Genomic DNA, 19,367 nt, shown 5'->3' with positions numbered 1-19,367 from the left:
AAATAACGATTTTAATTCATGACTGTGTTTTGAGATGAAGAGCAGAATAATGCTTCAGAATTAGATTACTTTTAAATTCTGCAAACCCCAGGATTCTAGAACTGCGGTGCTGGAAAGGCAGAAGCAGAGAAGGAAAGGTGTAACTGGGTCCATTTGGTGTTCTGGCAAACTGAACAGTGGGCCAACTTGAACATTTTACATAACGCTGTCATTTGAATGGCACAGTAATCCGGTGATGATGACAAGGCAGTGCGGAGACGCTTAATGATTTAGTTAAAGGGATTCAGCTGGTATGCTCTGGAAAGGACACTGGAAAGAGTACGACCCAGCGCCTTCCAGGGTGAAGCAGCGCGAACAGAGGCGGAGGAAGGGGCGGGGCCGCGCACGCGCGCCGCTGCGTCACCGCTGACGCCTCCGGGTGTCCTCTCGCAGCCAGCCTTCCTCTCAGTCCAGTACGGTGGCCGACCGGAGCCAGACGCTGGGGATGAATGAAGGTGCTGCGAGCGGGTGGAAACAGTCTCCTCAGCTTTCCCGTCCCTGCAGTCCAGGCTCTGCCTTTGCCCGGTGTCCCCATCCAGCCCCCGTCGCACCGCCGGCCTGACTGATCCCGACGTGTGGGGTTTTTGGTGCCCAGGTCGACTCAAGGCAGAGCTATAGGGCTGGGGAAGCCGGGTTCTCGCCTAGGCCCAACCTCGGACCGCGCTCTCGATTTCTACCGCGCCTCGCCTGTAGGGCGCGGAATCCGGGTGGGGTCCCGGGAGGCCGGAGGGTAGACCTGAAGGTATGAGGCTCCCGCTTCTAAGGCCTCGGAGCGTTTCGGGGTCCGTGTCCGCCACCGGCCCGACTTTTCTCCAGCGGAGGGACTGGTTGGTTCACGTTACGCCCGGGGGCGAGACCTATGAGCGCTCAGGTCTCCTCGCCTCTGCTCTCTCAGCCCGCCCCTCTATTAAAAGGCCAGCTCCTCTTGCTGAAAAGCAGAACGTTTCTGCCCACGGCTCTTGTTACGCATGATTCTGCTAGTCTATGGGTCTCAGAGGGGATGGCTTTGGCTACTAACTTTTTTGTTTTTGATTACTCTTGAGAAGTGCTCAAGTGGGATTCAGGATTTCTCCTTTCTGCTAGGAGCTAATTGCACCTCCGCAGCTGTTTTCTTTTCTCTTTTTTAAAAATCTGGTAACATAGGGGAAATTGGATAGAGTTCTGGTCTCCAGAGCTTTGAAGCTGGCATAGCTTCTGGCTGGTGAGGCAGTTTACCAGTGCTTCTACCAACTCGTGGAAGGTGGGAAAGAGAAACCTAACAGTTCTTTACATGTGCTGGGTAGGCATGCGAAACTAAAGAGGTATAGCATTGTTAGTTATGCTGTTCTTTTACTTTGGATTATGGCCCTCAGATGACTGCTATAGTGGAGAAGGTGTTGCACAGGGATTTAGTAGAGGAGTGTTCAGCTTTAGATTCTGCCGCCGACTAGTAATACTCCTCTGGGCCTGTTACTTAATCTGTCTGGCTTTCCTATTCTTTTCTCTGCAAAATGAGAATATTAGAACAGAAGATCCCCGAGGCTGGAAGAGGTTAATATACTGTTTTCTTTCTCATTTTCCAGATGGCAGTAGAAGCATAGGGAGTTAGTAATTGTGCCAGGAATATTGCCAACATATAAGATAAACTACATTTTTCAGAGTTTTTAAAAAGAGGGGCGTTCGTATATGTGCAGTTACACCCCTACTTTGCTTTTAAAAAAAAATCCTTCTAAATATTTTTTATTTATTTTTAATTGAAGGATTTATAAGTATTGCATTTACTGTAAGACTTTACAGTATTGCATTGGTTTCTACCAGACATCATCGTTTTTTCTTTTTCTTTCTTTAACCACTAGGATCAACAGTGATCATGACCGAGTGTACAAGCCTTCAATTTGTCAGTCCTTTTGCTTTTGAGGCAATGCAGAAGGTGGATGTTGTTCGGTTGGCATCTTTAAGTGATCCAGAATTGCGACTTCTCCTGCCCTGCTTGGTGCGGATGGCCCTTTGTGCACCTGCTGATCAGAGCCAGAGCTGGGCTCAGGATAAGAAACTTATCCTTCGTCTTCTCTCTGGGGTGGAAGCTGTCAATTCTATTGTTGCATTGCTGTCTGTGGACTTTCATGCTTTAGAACAGGATGCCAGCAAAGAGCAGCAGCTTAGGTAATGAATATTGTATAATATGTGGGTTGGTATTTACTTGGATATGCTAAAAAAAAAAAAAGGGAGGAAATCAGTTTTTTTTGGAGCTTTTAGGGCTTCTTATTGCAGTGCATTCTTCCAGAAAAGAGAAGATTGGGACTCTAAACTTTGTAGAGCATTTTTTTAAAGTTATTTTTTATTTATAATTAAAATTCTAGGATCATTTGAATTCTGTATTGTGAAATGTGCTGAGAACCTTGGCTGTATATACATTTGTATTCAGGCCTTCCCTGGTGGCTCAGATGGTAGAGTCTGCCTGCCAATGGAGGAGATGCCGGTTCAACCCCTGGGTCGAGAAGATCCCCTAGAATCAGAGATGGCAACCCACTCCAGTATTCTTGCTTGGAAAATCCCATGGACAGAGGAGCCTGGCGGGCTGCAGTCCATGAAGTTGCAAAAACAGTCTGAGCTGACTTAGCGACTAAACAAATGTTGCATGCAGGCTAAAATCATTAGGCCAATTACTCTCAGTGGGAAGCGGATAGAGTAAGTTCCCCTAGAGCAAAAGGATTTATTGGAGTCCCCTGGGAGGCTTGTTAAGCTTACATTGAGTTCCCCAAATTCGAGGCATACTTTGTCCCTCCTTGCCCATTGTGGATGGTTGTGAGCCACTGTTATTGATGGAAGTGGATGTTAACCTGTCAGTTATGATTGGAGTCTTTACACAGGTTGTGACTCTCTGAAATAGACAAAATAGTATTCAGAAGTAATACATTCATGAAATATATAAAAAGAATTCATGCATTCTTTTGTAGATTATTTCTACAAAAGATAGTTTTTATGCTTTTATTTCTGTGCCAGTGTCTTCATAATTGTTTTACACGTGTGTATTTTATTAGGCATAAACTTGGAGGAGGCAGTGGAGAGAGCATCCTGGTCTCACAGCTTCAGCATGGACTGACTTTAGAGTTTGAACACAGTGATTCACCTCGTCGATTGCGTCTTGTGCTTAGTGAACTGTTGGCAATTATGAACAAGGTGCATTTATTTTAATCACAGATCAAAATATGCATGATTTGATGTCTACACATAAGAGATAGAAACAGGCTCGACTTCACTGGTGGTCCAGTGGTTAGGAATCTGCCTTCCAGTGCAGGGGAAGTTTGATTCCAGGTCAGGGAACTGAGATCCCAAATGCCAGGGGCAACTAAGCCCATGTACTGCAACTGTGACCTGATGCAGCCAAAAAAAGAAAAGAAAAGGTAGAAACAGGCAGGAAGGCAGGCAGCTTGCATCCTCTTGGACACATATTCTCTTTGTTAATCAAGTGTCTTCCTTTCAATGGCTTGAACAGATATTAAATGCCTCCTTTTGAAGGCTGTTTTATAATTACTGTTTTCGCTCATTTTTGCCTGCTCTGCATTCTCTATTATAAATTGTTTTTTTTTTTTTTGTCTGTATGGAATCCATACGATGATTTCTTAATAGATACATAGCTCAAGACTTGTAAATCACCAAAGTTGATAATAACTCTATACGATATGATTTCCCCCAGAAAATATGTGAAGTATGTACATGATTCTTAAAAATGTGTGTGCTTCCTTTAGATACTGAGTGAATTACATACATCATACATAACTGAGTGGGGAATATTGAGGCTGAATTGGATGTGGGATATTTGGCTAGCCTCACTCACTAGATGACTAAATAGTTTCTGTGTACTAATGAAGGTTATTCAGCCTTTTGTTTCAGCAAAAAGATGTTACTTTATTTTTATTGAAGATTTGCAGTGTTTTATTTCAGGTGTACATAGATTAGGTCGAGGACTTTGGGTGATGATGGTTAATTGAAACTCTGAATTTTAAATTTGTAAATGTCAGGAGTTATCATACAAATTGGATTTTCATATTACGATGTCTTATATGAGATGGGGCTCAGAATTTGAGAAACAGATGTTTTTTACTTTGAGAATCTCAAGGTCAGTTACTTTATAATAAAGTTTAATTTTATAAATTGTGGACCAATAAAACCTAAATTCTGTTTCCAAAGAAAATACTGATAAGGGAGAGATTTGTTTAGTTCTAGATAGTTTTTAAGATATGCTATAAATCTTTTTTTATTTTATTTTTTCAAGATATGTTATAAATCTTAATTTTTTTTCCTATTACAAAGTTAATTTACCTCAACTCTTTTCCCTATGTACTCATACTCTTTAATTTTTTCTTTTTCATTTTCTTTTTCTTATTTTTCACTGTGCCATGTGGCTTGTGTGATCTTAGTTCCCTGAATAGGGGTTGAACCTGGGTCCTTGATAGTGAAAGCATGAAATCCTTACCACTGGACTTCCAGGAAATTCCTGATAATCTTTAATTTTAACTAATATTTTCTTATATCTTTTTCTTAATGGCTCTAATGAAATAAGAGACCTAGGTAGCATTCCTAGTTCATTTCTTTGGCTTGTCTTTAACTTCAGATGTCTCCAAATATTTATGTAGAAATAAATTAGTCAGACTTATACTGCATGTCTGGAATAGTAGTGTGACTGACTAATTGTGGTTAAATTGGTACAAATTCATCCAGTCCTGCATATTCTTCTATAGTATATTAATGGCTATTAAGAGACATGGTCTGTAAGCTCAGCAAATAATTGCAAACATAGTAAGGGATCCAATTCATTACCTGAAATTAAGAGAGCTCATCATTTTTCTTTCTTTCTTTTTAAGGTATCTGAGTCCAGTGGAGAATTTTTTTTTAAATCATCTGAGCTATTTGAGAGTCCAGTCTACTTGGAGGAAGCTGCAGATGTACTTTGTATTTTACAAGCAGGTACTGTAATGAATGCTAAGACATATTTCAGATGCAGTTAAATGTTCCTGTTAAACGATAACTGTGTAACTTCTTAACCTGAAATATTGTGTTATTTGAAAGTTCACCTAATTAAGTATATACCTTAAAAGTTTAGGTCAAAATGACTAATAGTAGCACAATGATTAAATAAATTATATTATTTCCATAGTAGAGTGCACTCTGCTGCCATTAAAATGGTGTGTAATTTGAAGAACTTTAATCATTTTGGAAAATGTTCACAATATATGTTAAATGAAAAAAGCAGGTGGCAAAATGGTAAGTAGAATAAAATCCCAGAGTCAAGTGCTCGGGCCTGTTGGGCTGGGGGGATCCAGAGGAATCGGGTGGAGAGGGAGGTGGGATGGGAGACCGGGATGGGGAATTCGTGTAGCTCTATGGCTGATTCATATCAATGTATGACAAAACCCACTGAAAAATAAAAAAATAAATTAAAAAAAAAAAAAAAAAAAGTACAGTGATGCCCATAGGGGGATTAAAATCAGATCTTGCAAATTACTAACTTTGAGTGATGGGATTAGAGCTGATTTTATTTTTATTCTTTGTGCTTTTTGTATTTTTTGGGTTCTTTATAAAAAGTGTGCATGATCAGAATGAGAAGATAGAAGATATAGAAATGCAGAGAAACTTTTCATGAAAGTAACTTCTTTGACTAACACCGTCCACCACAGCAGGGATGATAGTGTTCTCTATAGTGTGTTCAGTACAGTAGCCACTAGCCACATGTAGTTATGGAGTACTTGAAATGTGGGAAGTGTGACTGAGGAGCTGATCTATTTTTAACTTAATTTAAATAATCACATGTGGCTAGTGGCTGTCCTACTGGACAAGTCAGCTCGAGACTGTGAAAAGAAAGTACCTTGATTTAATTGCTTTTAAATAACTTTGGTGAAATGTCAAAGATGTTTAATGTATAATACAATGAAATATCACTCCTTAGTAATAACACTGATTTTGGTTTCTTCTAGAGCTCCCTTCCCTGCTTCCTATAGTTGATGTAGCTGAAGCCTTGCTCCATGTTAGAAACGGCGCCTGGTTCTTGTGTCTGTTGGTGGCCAATGTTCCTGATAGTTTTAATGAAGGTAAATGCAATTTTAAAGTGGAATACTGGGGACTTCCCTGGTGGTCCAGTGGTTAAGACTCCATGCTTCCAGTGGAGAGGGTGTGGGTTCGATCCCTGGTCAGGGAACCACGATCCCATTTGCTGTGCAGCATGGCCAAAAACAAAACAAAAGAAAACAACAGCAACAACAAAAAGGGATATTGAAGAGATTTGTTTGGGCATGTGTGAGACCTATTTTTTGAGCTAAGAGGAAACATTTATAAGGTTTTATCTGAGATTTTATTTTTTGAAAATTTATTAGTGAATGCTGTAGAAATGGGCTTCCCAAGTGGCTCAGTGGTAAAGAATCTGCCTGCCAGTGCGGGTTTGATCCCTGGATTGGGAAAATCCCCTGGAGAATGAAATGGCACCCCACTCCAGTACTCTTGCCTGGAAAATCCCATGGACAGAGGAGCCTGGCAGTACACGGGGTTGCAAAGAGTAGGACATAACTTAGTGACTAAACAGTAAACAGTTGTAGAAATACTGAGTTTAGAGAATTCAAAATTGTTTAGAAATTGCAAATGTAAGTACAATGAGTATGCAGCATTTTTTTTTTTTTGCATTTGTCACCAGTGCTATAATAGGGAAGTAAAAAATATTAAAGACATAGAGGCTATAATTTCTGTGCTCATTGAACAAAAAGGAGAGGACATTTATCTGTGAAATAGCCAGAGGGTAACATGAGATATATGGATTAGGAATACCAACAATCAGACTTCCGTGTTTTAGCCTTATTGCTGTCATTTTGCAGAAAAATATAGGGTAGAAATTGCGAAAAATCAACTAAAATTTTCACCTGTGTTTCAAACTGCTAGTGACTGAAGATTGTGGTTTGGGTCTGAGTGATATAAAAATTATATTTATTGAGCAAGATGTTTTATGAATTGAGAATCAAGGAGAAAAAAGCGCTAGATCTGGGGTTCATAATTTCTGACTTTGTGGCTCACTCTTTGTGTGATCTCCATCAAGGTACTTAACTTGTTACTTGTGAAATGGAAGTATTAATATTATTTTCTTTTTGTTTCTAAGAGATTTACTTGCTATTCCATGAAGGTTAAGGTTGACTTTTTCTCTTAGCTCTTTAAAGATGTTATTCTCTTGGTTGTGGTCATTTTTATCTCTGTTCCTCTGTATGTTTCTTTTTTCCCTCTGGCTACTTTTATTTATTTATTTATTTATCCTTTCTGGCAACTTTTAAGATTTTTTCTTCATCACTGGTTTTCAGAGATTGGATTATGATGTATCTTGTTATGATTTTGTGTTTCTCCTGCTTGGGTTTCACCGATTTTCTAGGTTTATAGTTTTCATCAAGTTTGGAAAAGTTTCTTCAAATATATGTTTGTCTTTCATTCTCTTTCTCTTTCTGAGACTCTAATTACAAGTATGTTGAACTACTTGATGTTCCATGGATCACTTCATTTTTTGAGGCTCTTTTCACTCTGCTGGATTTTAACCAGTTTCTATTGCTATGCTTTCAAGTTTCCTGATCCTTTTCTTTTGTAATATCTAATCTGTGTAAATGAATGATTCTCAAGGCTGAAAACATTGATTCTGCCATCTTACTTACAAAACTTAAAGTAACAGAGGCTACTAAATGTTCAGTTTGTAGGGGCCTGATCAAAAATGGAGAAAGACAAGATGAAGAGAGTCTTGGAGGAAGGCGGAGGACGGATGCTTTACGCTTCTTATGTAAAATGAATCCTTCTCAGGCCCTGAAGGTCCGAGGCATGGTGGTAAGAGATCTTACTATTTTTATGAGACCAAAGCCTTTATTTTAGGACCAGGAACTTTTTTTTGAATCTTGCAGAGATTTGGAATTATAGTTATATACCAGATATAGTACCTTCCTCTCTAGGTTTTTGTGCTTTGTGCTATGTCTTCCCCTAAACTTTAGATGCTTCAGATTCTGGATCATCCTGGCCCTTTTCTTTATGATACTGAGTTCAGTTTGTTTTCTTTGCTTTGTTAGGTGGAAGAATGTCACTTGCCAGGTCTTGGAGTGGCTTTGACATTGGATCATACTAAAAATGAAGCTAGTGAAGATGGAGTGAGTGACTTGGTTTGTTTTGTTAGTGGTTTGCTTCTTGGAACAAATGCAAAAGTCCGGACCTGGTTTGGAACTTTTATCCGAAATGGACAGCAGGTGAGGGAGAAATGTGTGTTTAGGTCAAGGATCAAGCTATGTTAGTAGTTAGTAAAGGAGGAAGAAACACTTTTAGAAAGATGTCATTAGGCCAGTGGCTCTCAGACTTCTTAGTCTCAGGACTTCCTGAGATTTTACAGTAAATCATTGAGGACACAAAGAGCTTTTATGTTGGTCTTTATCTGTTGATATTTACCATACTAGAAATGAAAACTAAAATTTTTGAAATATTTATTTAATTCATTAAAAAATAATCCTAATCTTATTAAATGTGACAACATTTTTTTAATAGAAAATTAATTTTTTTGCAAAAGAAAAATTTACCGAGTGATATCATTGTGCATTTTTGCAAATCTCTTTAACATCTGGCTTAATAGAAGTCTTTGGAAAAGCTACACTATATACTTGTGGGAAAATGAGTAAAAAAAGTCTGTAATGTTGAGAGATTTCTGACTTTCTGGACCCCCTGGAAGTATATTGGTCATCTCCAGATTTCTGGGTCAGACACATGAGAATTGCAATATTAGGTCATCACCATAAGTTGTTATTGTAGTCTATGATTCATATATGTATACACACATGTGTAAATTATTGTGGTAAAATATATATAACAGAAAACTTACCATTTGAATCCTTGTCTGAATGCATGGTTCAATGGCATTAATTACTTTTACTGTGTTCTGCAGCCATCACCACTGTTCATTTTCAGAACTCTTTCATCATCTGATAGAAACTCTCTACCAATTAAGCAATAATTTCCCATTCACCCTTCCTCTCAGTGTTGGGTAATCTCTCTTCTACTTTCTCTATCTATGAATTTGCCCATGCTAGGTACCTCGTGTAAGTGCAATCATACAATATTTCTCATTTTACGTTTGGCTTATTTTTACTAGGCACAATGTTTTCAAGGTTCGTGCATGTTATGGCAAGTGTAAGAGTTTCCTTCCTTTCTAAGCCTAATATTTTATTGTATGTATCTACTACATGTATCCCTTTATTGATGAATATATATTATATTTTACAAGAGTTTTTAACTTGCAAAATATTGTACTTTTTCAAAAAACATCTCATGATAACTATGAACAGAGTTCTGTCCCTACACAGGAGCTAATAATGCAGAATGGTTTTTAACTTGTTGAAGTCTGTGAACTTGACATAACAGGTGTACTGCTTAGATCCTTCTAGAGTCTGTTTTTTAATGCCATTAATTCACCATACTTTTCTTTATCCAAGTTCTTCTTATAATCCATTTGAAAACTAATTTAATTAATTAATTAATTAATTTAAAACTAATTTGGAAGTTTGCAAGAGGTTGACATTTTTTGTGTACCTTGCATATTTCAGGCACTGTGGTAAGCTCTTGGTATAAGCCTCTTGTTTGTAATTGTTCTTTGTGTCTAATATTGGTTTTAAAACAACATTTGCCATATTTTACTCTGAAACACTCTAAAAATAACAACTTTTCCCAAGCCCTTTGTAGTTTAGAAATGCTTTCATATTTATCATCTTTGTTAGTTCATTCATCTAACAGATACTGAGTGCTGGATATATGTCAGGCATGATATATCAGGCCCTCCTGAGCATAGTAGATGTTGTCACTGCCTGAAGAGCTGTGGAGGTGACAGGCGTATAAACTCCTAGCTCCAGCAGTCCTGGGAATTAAATATTGTTAATCCAATATTAGTTTTTTTTCTCATTTAAGGAAATTGGGGCTCAGAGAGGTTAACTTATGTATCTAAACATACATAGTTAATTAATAGTAGGGCTGTTGTTTACATCCAAGCCCCAAATCTGAGCACTTTGTACTTAAGACTCCACTAGTCTTTATGTGTTTGAAATCATTTACATGATATTTTGCATTTCAGATCATCATTCATTTAGTATTTTCTGTACAACCTGCCCAAATTAGGGTGAGCAGTGTTAGTGTTAGTTAATCAGTCGTGTCTGACTGTTTGCAACCCCATGGACTGTAACCTGCCAGGCTCCTCTCTCTAAGGGTTTCCCAGGCAAGAACACTGGAGTGGGTAGCCATTCCCTTCTCCAGGGGATCTTCCCGACCCAGGGATTGAACCCAGGTCTCCTGCATTGCAGGCAGATTCTTCATTGTCTGAGCCACCAGGGAAACTCAGGGTGAGTAGAGTATTTGTCAAATGATCCAGTGAGTTTGCTTGATGGATTAAAATGATATTCTGCAGTTATGACAGTCTCCTTAAATTATCAGGGCTTTCCTGATAGCTCAGTTGGTCAGGAATCCACCTGCAATGCAAGAGACCCTGGTTCAATTTCTGGGTTGGGAATATATACTGGTGAAAGGATAGGCTACCCACTCCAGGATTCTTGGGCTTCGCTTGTGGCTCAGCTGGTAAAGAATCCGCCTGCAGTGCAGGAGACCTGGGTTTGATCCCTGGGTTGGGAAGATCCCATGGAGAAGGGAAAGGCTATCCACTCCAGTATTCTGGCCTGGAGAATTCCATGGGCTGTAAAGTCCATGGAGTCGCAAAGAATTGGACATGACTGAGCGACTTTCCTTTTCAAATGGATCATTTACAGGTGTCTAACCGAGAGCTTTGTTTGAACTTCCTTTTGACTTAGTAAGTGCTCCATGCTTTCTTCCTTTTGTGGTCCTTATTTCCTGCAGAGAAAAAGAGAGACCAGTAGTTCTGTCCTTTGGCAAATGAGAAGGCAGCTTCTTCTGGAGTTGATGGGCATTCTTCCCACAGTAAGAAGTACCCGCGTTGTGGAAGAAGCTGATGTGGAGATGGAGCCCAGTGTGTCTGTGTATTCGGGGCTGAAGGAAGAGCATGTTGTGAAAGCCAGTGCGCTCTTACGTCTGTACTGTGCTTTGATGGGGATCGCTGGACTCAAGTATTCAAAAATTTGATCTTTTACCTTTTTGTCATTGTACTTTCTTGTTTCTAATCCCAAGAAAGTGAGCCATGGGCCTTTTATTCAGAGGATTTGGGTTTTCTGTTGGGCTCAGCTAGTAAGTTGACCTATGTCAAGAAGAAAGTCCCAAGGGAGAACTTTCCTAGTCGGGATGTATGCATCTATTTTAGTCTGATCGTAAATAGAATTATATAAATATGGGAGGAGCCAGAGCAGTTTTAGAAACCTGTGACTTGCCCACAGCTTGACATGACTGTATGAATGATCTGAGAGGGATCCTTTATGTAACCTATACAGCTAGCTGAAGTCAGTCTGCCCTGTGTCCTTTTACAACTGAGATCATAGATTCTTCAAAGTTGATCTGTAATTATTAAGCATAAGATTTCTTAGATGCAGTACTGTATCTTTTTGCTTAATGTCCTCAACTGTTATACATATAGTCCTCACTTTTCATGACTCCAGTACATAGGAGTTTCAGTTAACATACTTTAGTCAAATAACACTGCTCCCTCAACAACTAATGTTTCAGTTGCTGTGATTCATTTACCAAATTCTTATTTATTATCATTAATCAAAGTACAAAGTTTACTGAAAACTTCAAGCCACATGTCATTGTGTGGAGGCACATTGTGATCAATGACCAATCACAGGGTTTCTTTTAAAGTCTTTTGGCAACTGTTCCATATACAACTATCACTCAGTTCATGAGCAGACAGCAAAGTTGGATAGGAGTGCCGCCTCCTTGTCTCTCCATGAATAAACCCATGTGATATTTTGCATAAGTGAATAACTGAAAGAGGGAATTGGCCAATAAAAATGAAAGTGTAGCAAAGAAAGAGGAAGTGGTTAACAGCAGAAGTGACATTTAAACCAAATATAGAAGAAAGAGTTGACTGAGAATGTTCACATTTGAGAGACCCTAGGTATTATAGCCAGATGAATTTGGTGAAGGCGAACTTGAGGGAAGTCATTGTGACCAAAAGGATGAAGACCTCCAGAAGACTGATGGTAGCAAAAATCTTTGCATTATAGGAACTCAGGTATTTCATGACTGAGAGTACACAGGATGAAATGTTGGAAGCTGACCCAAACTTAGAAAGGAAGGGTATGATAATTCATCAAGGCCTAGAGAAGATAAGTTACACAATGAGAAAATGGCAAGGGCTGTTTAAAATACTCTTGATAAATCTTATAAAGACAACACTTGAATTCCTGATGTTTCTAATATAATCAATTGTAGAATGCTATAAGTATTAGTTTTACTGTTTTAAAAAGTTTCCTTAGGCATTATAACCGACAGAGTTTGTAATGTCTTGACAAATTTTAAAGGTAATGGAGCGGTTGTAATTTTCCCCACTGATTATTAAGATCATGATGCAGTTTTAGCTTGCATGGTTATTTTTATGGTCCCATACTACCATGCAAAGTGAGGACTACCTGTATTTGTGTCTGAGGAAGAGCACTGGTTGCAAACTCAGCAGTTTTGCTTTTGACATCTTAAGATGTTATAGATTTTGTAAATAGTGAGATATCATTCCAGAGCTCAGGATTTGTATCTGAAAGGTTGAACTGTTGAGAAGTCCCCTCTTCTTCCTTTTCTCAACTGAAAAAACTAAAACCTAATAGTGTATTCATTTTTTAGACCAACTGAGGAAGAAGCTGAGCAATTACTGCAGTTGATGACAAGCCGTCCTCCTGCGACACCAGCTGGGGTTCGCTTTGTTTCACTCTCCTTTTGTATGCTGCTGGCCTTTTCTACTCTTGTCAGGTACCCAACTGTATAGTTGTTCTATTTTCCCAAGGTCTGCTTTTGTTTATTTATTAAAACAATGTATAGAATTAGTTAACTTACTGCAAAAATGGTCTAGGTATGGACATTGGTATTATTATTTAATAAAAGGGTATCACTAGCATCTCCTGTATGCCAGTTCTTTTGTTTGTCTTTACCAAAGTTTCATATACATATATTTAAGGGATTCAAAGTAGCTCTTCAAGATTTGAGACAAATGGTAGTCCTGATTCCCTTTTGTCCTGTTTTCCACTTCCCTAGAGGCAGCTTCTTTTGGTTCTTTTAGGTGATTCTTTTGGTTTTGACTCCCACATCTTTATTACTATGTTTGTGTTTGCTACATCCTGATTTTTTTGTTTTAGGAGTATTCGTTGATGTCCCACTATGAGAATGAGGAGTTAGTTCTCCTTCTCTCTGTCCTCAACCTTCTCCGTATCCTTCGTATCTCTCCATTCTCCCTGTACATAGTTATTATTATTTTGCTTTGATCAGTACATTATTGTTTATGTTACACTCTTGGGAGCTCAGCCAAGCGGTAGATGATGATTTTTCTTATGCAAAACATGTTTTTCCATTAAGAATTGTCCTGTTTGCTTTTGTTCTTTGTTTTTCATTTGCTTGGTGTTTTATGTACTTAGATTAATGCAGTTTCAAACTCTCTGCCAATCTAACCCTCCTCTCAAGATGTACAGGCTCATTAGTTATTCTGTTCATTTCGTTTTCTTGAGGCAATCTGTCCTGAAGTGTTTTGACTCCCTCGCGTCTGAACTGGTTGCCTCTGCACCAGATACACAGGTCTCATCCTGGAATTGCGTTTCACTATTATTTTGGGGACTAGCTTTAACTCTTCTTTGTTGGGTCTCCTATTTCCTGCATCTTATGTCTCCATCTTTCTTCATTTGCTCCCTCATTTTGCTTCTTTAGAGTGGGTATGTAGGAGGTAAATTAATTAGGGATGGGCTATTTCTGAAAATGTCTTTATTCTGCTTTAACACTTGGTTGATAGTTTGATGGGGTATAGAATTCTAAGTTGGCAATAATTTCCTTTGAGAATTTTGAAAGTCTTGCTGTATTGTCTTCTAACTTCCAGTGTTACCGTTGAGGAAACTGGTAACATTCTGATTTCTGGTCCTTTTTTTGTGACTTGTTTTTTTAAAATATGGGAACATGAAGGATTAGCTTTTTGTTTCTAGGGTTTTGAAATTTCTGGGTGATGTGCTTTTGTATGGGTCTGTTTTTGTCCTTTCTCCTAGGTATTTAGTTAACCTTTTCAACCTGGGAACTCACATTGGTCAGTTGTAGGAAATGTCTTGAACTAATTTGTCTTTCACATGGATTTCTCTGTTTGAAATCTCCTCTTGTTTTGATATTGGGCTTCCTGAAGTGATCATCTTATTTTCTTATCCTTTCTTACTTTCCTTATCTTTGTTTTGTTCTGCTTTTTAAAAAACAGCATTATTGAGACACAGTTTACATACCGTAAAATTCACCCAGTTTAAAGTGTACAATTTAATAGGTTTTAGTATATTTACAAGGTTGTACAGCTATTACCACAATCTAATTTTAGAACATTTCAATCACTTCAAAATGATATTGCTCATATTACCTTTTAGGATTTTTTTCCCAATCTTGTCTTCCATCTAGTTTTTAATACCTAAGAGCTCATTTTTATTCTTCTTATTTCTTCTTTATAGTGTCTGCTGCTTCATGGTGGCATGGTTTCTCTGATATTACCCATAATGATTGAAGGGGTCTTATTTGTACTGTTTCTTTAAGTTTCTTTTTTTCTGCCTTTTTTTTTTTTTTGGTCTCTATTTTTCTCAGAGGTTTAATAATGCTTGATTGTTCATATTTAAGAGAGGAGACTAAAAGGCAAGTTAGAACTTCTGAACGCATAAATGAGAAGCTCTTGGACTTTTCAGAGTCTTGGAAAAGACTGTTTTCTTGCCTGAGAGCGAAGGCCTGACAGGAAATCCATAAGCGAAGTTAAAAAGTGAGGATTAAGGACTGGGAGATCTCAGCCTGCATGTAGTTTTTCAGTTAATTCTTCTACTTTCCAAAAGGCGCTCCAGAAAGCCCTGGTTGTCCATCAGTTCAGCGATACCCTCTTTTACCTTTTCCAGAGAATCGGCCTTGTTTCCTCTCTGCTGGGGGATGGCAGAATGGAGGGTTGGTTTGGAGGGCCACTGCTTGTACAGACTGTCTGTATTTAGCCTCTGTCTTCATTCTCACTCCCAAAACTGCCTGGAGGTGCCAGTTCCTGAGCCCTTTGGGGATTCTGTGGTGTAAGTGGTAGGTTGGTTTTCCTCCCTGCCAGTTTAGTGTTCTGCTTTCTTGTCTGCTTAGTCAGTTACCCCTCCTCCTCCTTACTGGCTCCAGCTTTCCAGTATTTTGTGGTATTGTCCTTCATTATCATCCTGTGCATTTTATGTGTTTTAAGAAAATCCCTTTAATGTAATTTGAGTGGTGTGTTTTAGGAATATGTGAAACTAAGTACATGAAATGAAGTGTTTTCTCTTTACCTGAAGTAATTTCTTGTTTTAAAAAGTTTATTTTGGGGACTTCCCTTGTGATCCAGTGGCTAGACTCTGAGCTCCCAATGGAGGGGGCCCAGGTTTGCTCCCTGGTCGGGGAACTAGATCCCACATGCCACAACTAAGATCCTGTGTGGCCAAATAAATAAGTAAATAAAATTTTTAAAAAAGTTTATTTTACTGAAGTATAGTCAGTTTATTGTGTTGTGTTAGTTGCTGGTATATAGCAGAGTGATTCAGTTATATACTTATATATTACCTAAAGTAATTTCTAAGCGTTATCTCTAATCTTCATTATGTCTGTAAGGTGGGTGTATATTTATTTATATTTTATAGGTAGGAGAGCTAAAGTACAAGAAGACTATTTAAATTTCTTGTTCAAGGTCACACTAACAGTAATTGGCAGAGATGAGATTCCCACTCAGGTCTGGTAGACTTTAAAGGCTGTAATCTTTCTACCACATAACATTGTCTTTTATAAGTAGAGTAATTTATGTATGGTTGAGCATAACCTTTTTAATTTTTTTAGTTTTGGGTATCAGGCTTTGTGGTTGATTTTTATTTTTCCTGTTTACACTGCGGTGAAGTAGAAGAGGATCAATGAAAATTACTATTACAGATCAAAATTGACCTGTGCATTTCAACCTAAACCTAGGAATTTGCTTTAAACAAGTCAGTGTTCATGTATTTCTATTACCATTCTTCATATATGGTTAGCCCCTGGCTGTCTATTTTTACTTTTTCGAATAGTGATCACTTATTTCCCTCTAATATTGAGTTCTGCTCAAAATACCTCTGCAAACTAAATTTCATTTCCCAGGTAAAAGATGGTCTGACTTTTGTCCTCGTACTCAGTTTGTGAGTTTTTAATGACTAAGTTTCAACACTATAGATTTTTTTCTATAGGAAATGAGTATCAGCTGTTAGTTCTAACATTTTAATCCCAGAGAACCGTTGTTTTTCTAAGGAATGTGAGGAAGTTTATTCTCTCCAACCTGCAAAAGTAGTAACTGAGACTTTGAGAGGGTTTGGCTGTTTATATTAATGGAAAAAGTTATGGTCCTCTGTTCTTCTCTAGAACTACTACATATCTCATTGATAATTAATGGCCAATTCAACAAGCAAGTAATTTGAGGAAAAAATAATTTCCACCAAAGATAATTCCAGAATGCTTTTTTATTCTTATGTTAGTATATCTGATTTAGACCAGTGACTTCTGATATTTTTTCTGTATTAACAGTACTCCTGAACAGGAGCAGCTGATGGTAGTGTGGCTAAGCTGGATGATCAAAGAAGAAGCTTACTTTGAAAGGTAAGATGACTTCATTTGTATCAGATAGCTGAGTAAGTTTTCTTAACCTTCTTTTGGAAATTCACGTTTTCTTTTCTGTTTCAACAGTACTTCAGGCGTCTCTGCTTCTTTTGGGGAGATGTTATTATTGGTCGCTATGTACTTTCATAGCAACCAGCTCAGTGCTATCATTGATTTGGTCTGTTCCACTTTGGGAATGAAGGTAATTTCCTCTTATCGTCTTTCTAAAGAAGATGTTTCTAAGCTGGACATTTTCTTGTAATGTTAAGTAAATAGGTTGTTTTCATTTTGAAGTAATTTTAGTTGTTTAATAGTTTGAAACTTTATCAGGAGCTCTCTAAAAAAATACATTATGTAAACGTTATTTACGAGAATAATAGATGGTCTATGTAGAAAACTTAGAAAACACAGTAAAGAGATCTGTCTGCACCATGTCTTCTCACAAGACTTTGAGGATCAAGCGATTCCTGGCCAAGAAGCAAAAGCAGAATCGTCCCATTCCTCAATGGATTCGAATGAAAACTGGCAATAAAATTAGGTACAACTCCAAGAGAAGACATTGGAGAAGAACCAAGCTGGGTCTGTAAGAAGCCTCACATAAAAAGTGGCACACATGTTAAGATCACTTATTTAAGCAGCCATATCACAGTGAGAACATCACTACTATAATGCTTGGCTCTTGATGTTTCTTATTTCCTCACTATCAGTCTGAGACCAGTAATAAATATGATATGTTACGTTGGGAAAAAAAAAAAGAAAACACAGTAAAGAAGGGAAAGCTATAATTCCATGTTCAGAGATGTCAAGTACTGTTAATAGTTTGGTATCTGTTCTTTCTTTATATTGATATATATATATAGTGGTTTTAATGAACTTACCAATATATAATGAGCACTTCTTCATATCAATAAATATTCTAATACAACATAATTTTCAGTGGCTGCATTGCAGTTATTGTGTGGACTGATCATGACATTTTTAATGGTTGCTTTACTTGCCATGTAGATTTTCTTATTTCTGAATAATGCTTAGGTGAATATCCTATGTATGTAAATATACACACAGGCATCCATACATGTATATTTTCAAACACTTTTTGGATTACTTCCTTAGGATAAAGTTATAGAAAGCAGTGCTAAGTAAAAGTATGATGATGTTAAGATGTTTAATGAATATTGCCAGATTATTTTCCAGAAAGGTTATACCAGTTTAACTGTTCTTGTTAGTGAATGAGAGTGCATATTTCCCTAACTTCTCGCCATCACTGGGCATTACCATTCTTTTTAATCTTTGCAAATTTGATGAAAAATGGTCTTATTTTGCATCTCTTTGATTACTAGTTATTATTATTTTTTATTGTTATAGTTTATATAGAGATTTTTTTGGTTACTTTTAAACAATATATGTGTTTTAGTTGGTCTATTTCTTTTATAAAAGGTTTATTGATGTCCCAGTTTTTCTATGGGGATTTTTATTGATTTATTTTTCCTTTTACTGATTCAGAAATGCTCTTTATATATAAATGATATGCTGTTATGCCTTGTATATCATATTTCATTGATTCAAGACACATATTTTACCATATATTGAAACTTGGATTCATTTTATAGTTGATGCATAATGTTAGTGTGATAGTGTTTGCCCTTCTTTATTTACTTGAAAAACTACTATTAAATCAGTGGTGCATATTATAATCCTTATTGTCTTAAAGATGGAAAAGTGTAAGATGGAAAAGTATAATATGTTGCAGATGATTTTTCCCAGTCTTTTCTGCCATGTGAAAATTATTATTTTCTATGTGTGTTATATATTAAGTATTTCTTTTGTGGTTCTTATTTTGTTATTATGCTTAGAAGTGCTTTTCTTTCCTCAGGTTAAAGGAAATGATCACCTATATTTTCTTCTAGTGTTTTTGTGGCTTCATGTTTTACATTTAAATCTTTAATACATTTGGAGTTAATATGGGGTTTGATGTCATATGCAAATCTTTATTTGTATTATCCAGAAAGAGAGCTATCCCACCTCCATTTATTAAATAATCCACTTCTTCCCACTGACTTAAAATGTAGTAAAGATATGTTTACTGAGTACTTTAAAAATTCTTTTATTTATTTGGCTGTACCATATCTTGTGGTATGCGAGCTCTAGTTTTCTGATGAGAGATTGAACCTGGGCCCCTTGCATTGGGAGCTCAGAGTCTAGCCACTGGATCTCAAGGGAAATCCCACTAAGTACTTTCATATTTGGTTCCTGAGGAAAAACACATTTTAGTGTTAGATTTGAGAAGCTACTTCTGAAATAGAGTATTTTAACGTTAAGTCAAATTGTGCTTCATATATTTTATTTTCACCTGGTATTGAAATCTTTTGGTTGCTTTATTTTGTATTTTTTTTTTTTTTGTAAAAAGGAGCCTTTCTTTTCTTTGTTTTTTATTGGAATATAATCGCTTTACAGTGTTGTGCTTTGGTTGTTTTAGATTGTAATTAAGCCAAGCTCCTTGAGCAGGATGAAGACTGTCTTCACACAGGAAATTTTTACTGAGCAGGTACTTCTTTTAACTGTTACCTTAGGTA

General features: G+C 37.3%; 2 protein-coding genes across 4 annotated transcripts in view; both read left to right on the top strand.

Annotated features, from left to right (window-relative positions):
* The first annotated feature begins 438 nt into the window (after positions 1 to 438).
* Positions 439 to 19,367, top strand: part of INTS2 (integrator complex subunit 2) — a 52,484-nt gene continuing 33,555 nt past the window's right edge. Inside the window, exons 1-12 of one of the 3 annotated variants that reach the window (XM_065909765.1) lie at positions 439 to 781; positions 1,875 to 2,181; positions 3,060 to 3,198; positions 4,884 to 4,986; positions 5,994 to 6,107; positions 7,733 to 7,863; positions 8,100 to 8,273; positions 10,912 to 11,138; positions 12,802 to 12,927; positions 16,723 to 16,794; positions 16,882 to 16,996; positions 19,271 to 19,339. In XM_065909765.1, the coding sequence (XP_065765837.1) occupies positions 1,889 to 2,181; positions 3,060 to 3,198; positions 4,884 to 4,986; positions 5,994 to 6,107; positions 7,733 to 7,863; positions 8,100 to 8,273; positions 10,912 to 11,138; positions 12,802 to 12,927; positions 16,723 to 16,794; positions 16,882 to 16,996; positions 19,271 to 19,339 (1,563 nt within the window). In that variant the 5' untranslated portion in view covers positions 439 to 781; positions 1,875 to 1,888. Of the gene's footprint in view, positions 782 to 1,123; positions 1,280 to 1,874; positions 2,182 to 3,059; positions 3,199 to 4,883; positions 4,987 to 5,993; positions 6,108 to 7,732; positions 7,864 to 8,099; positions 8,274 to 10,911; positions 11,139 to 12,801; positions 12,928 to 16,722; positions 16,795 to 16,881; positions 16,997 to 19,270; positions 19,340 to 19,367 lie in introns of those variants that run through there. The other 2 variants (XM_065909763.1, XM_065909766.1) reach the window with 2 other exon arrangements.
* Positions 17,087 to 17,551, top strand: LOC136149847 (large ribosomal subunit protein eL39-like). Its single transcript, XM_065910446.1, has one exon. The coding sequence runs from the start codon at positions 17,175 to 17,177 to the stop codon at positions 17,379 to 17,381; it is 207 nt and encodes a 68-aa protein (XP_065766518.1). The 5' UTR covers positions 17,087 to 17,174; the 3' UTR covers positions 17,382 to 17,551.

This window comes from Muntiacus reevesi, chromosome 18 (assembly GCF_963930625.1).
Source record: "Muntiacus reevesi chromosome 18, mMunRee1.1, whole genome shotgun sequence".
NCBI lineage: Eukaryota > Metazoa > Chordata > Mammalia > Artiodactyla > Cervidae > Muntiacus > Muntiacus reevesi.
Note: the sequence above shows the minus strand (reverse complement) of the source record. Positions and strands in the feature narration are given on the sequence as shown.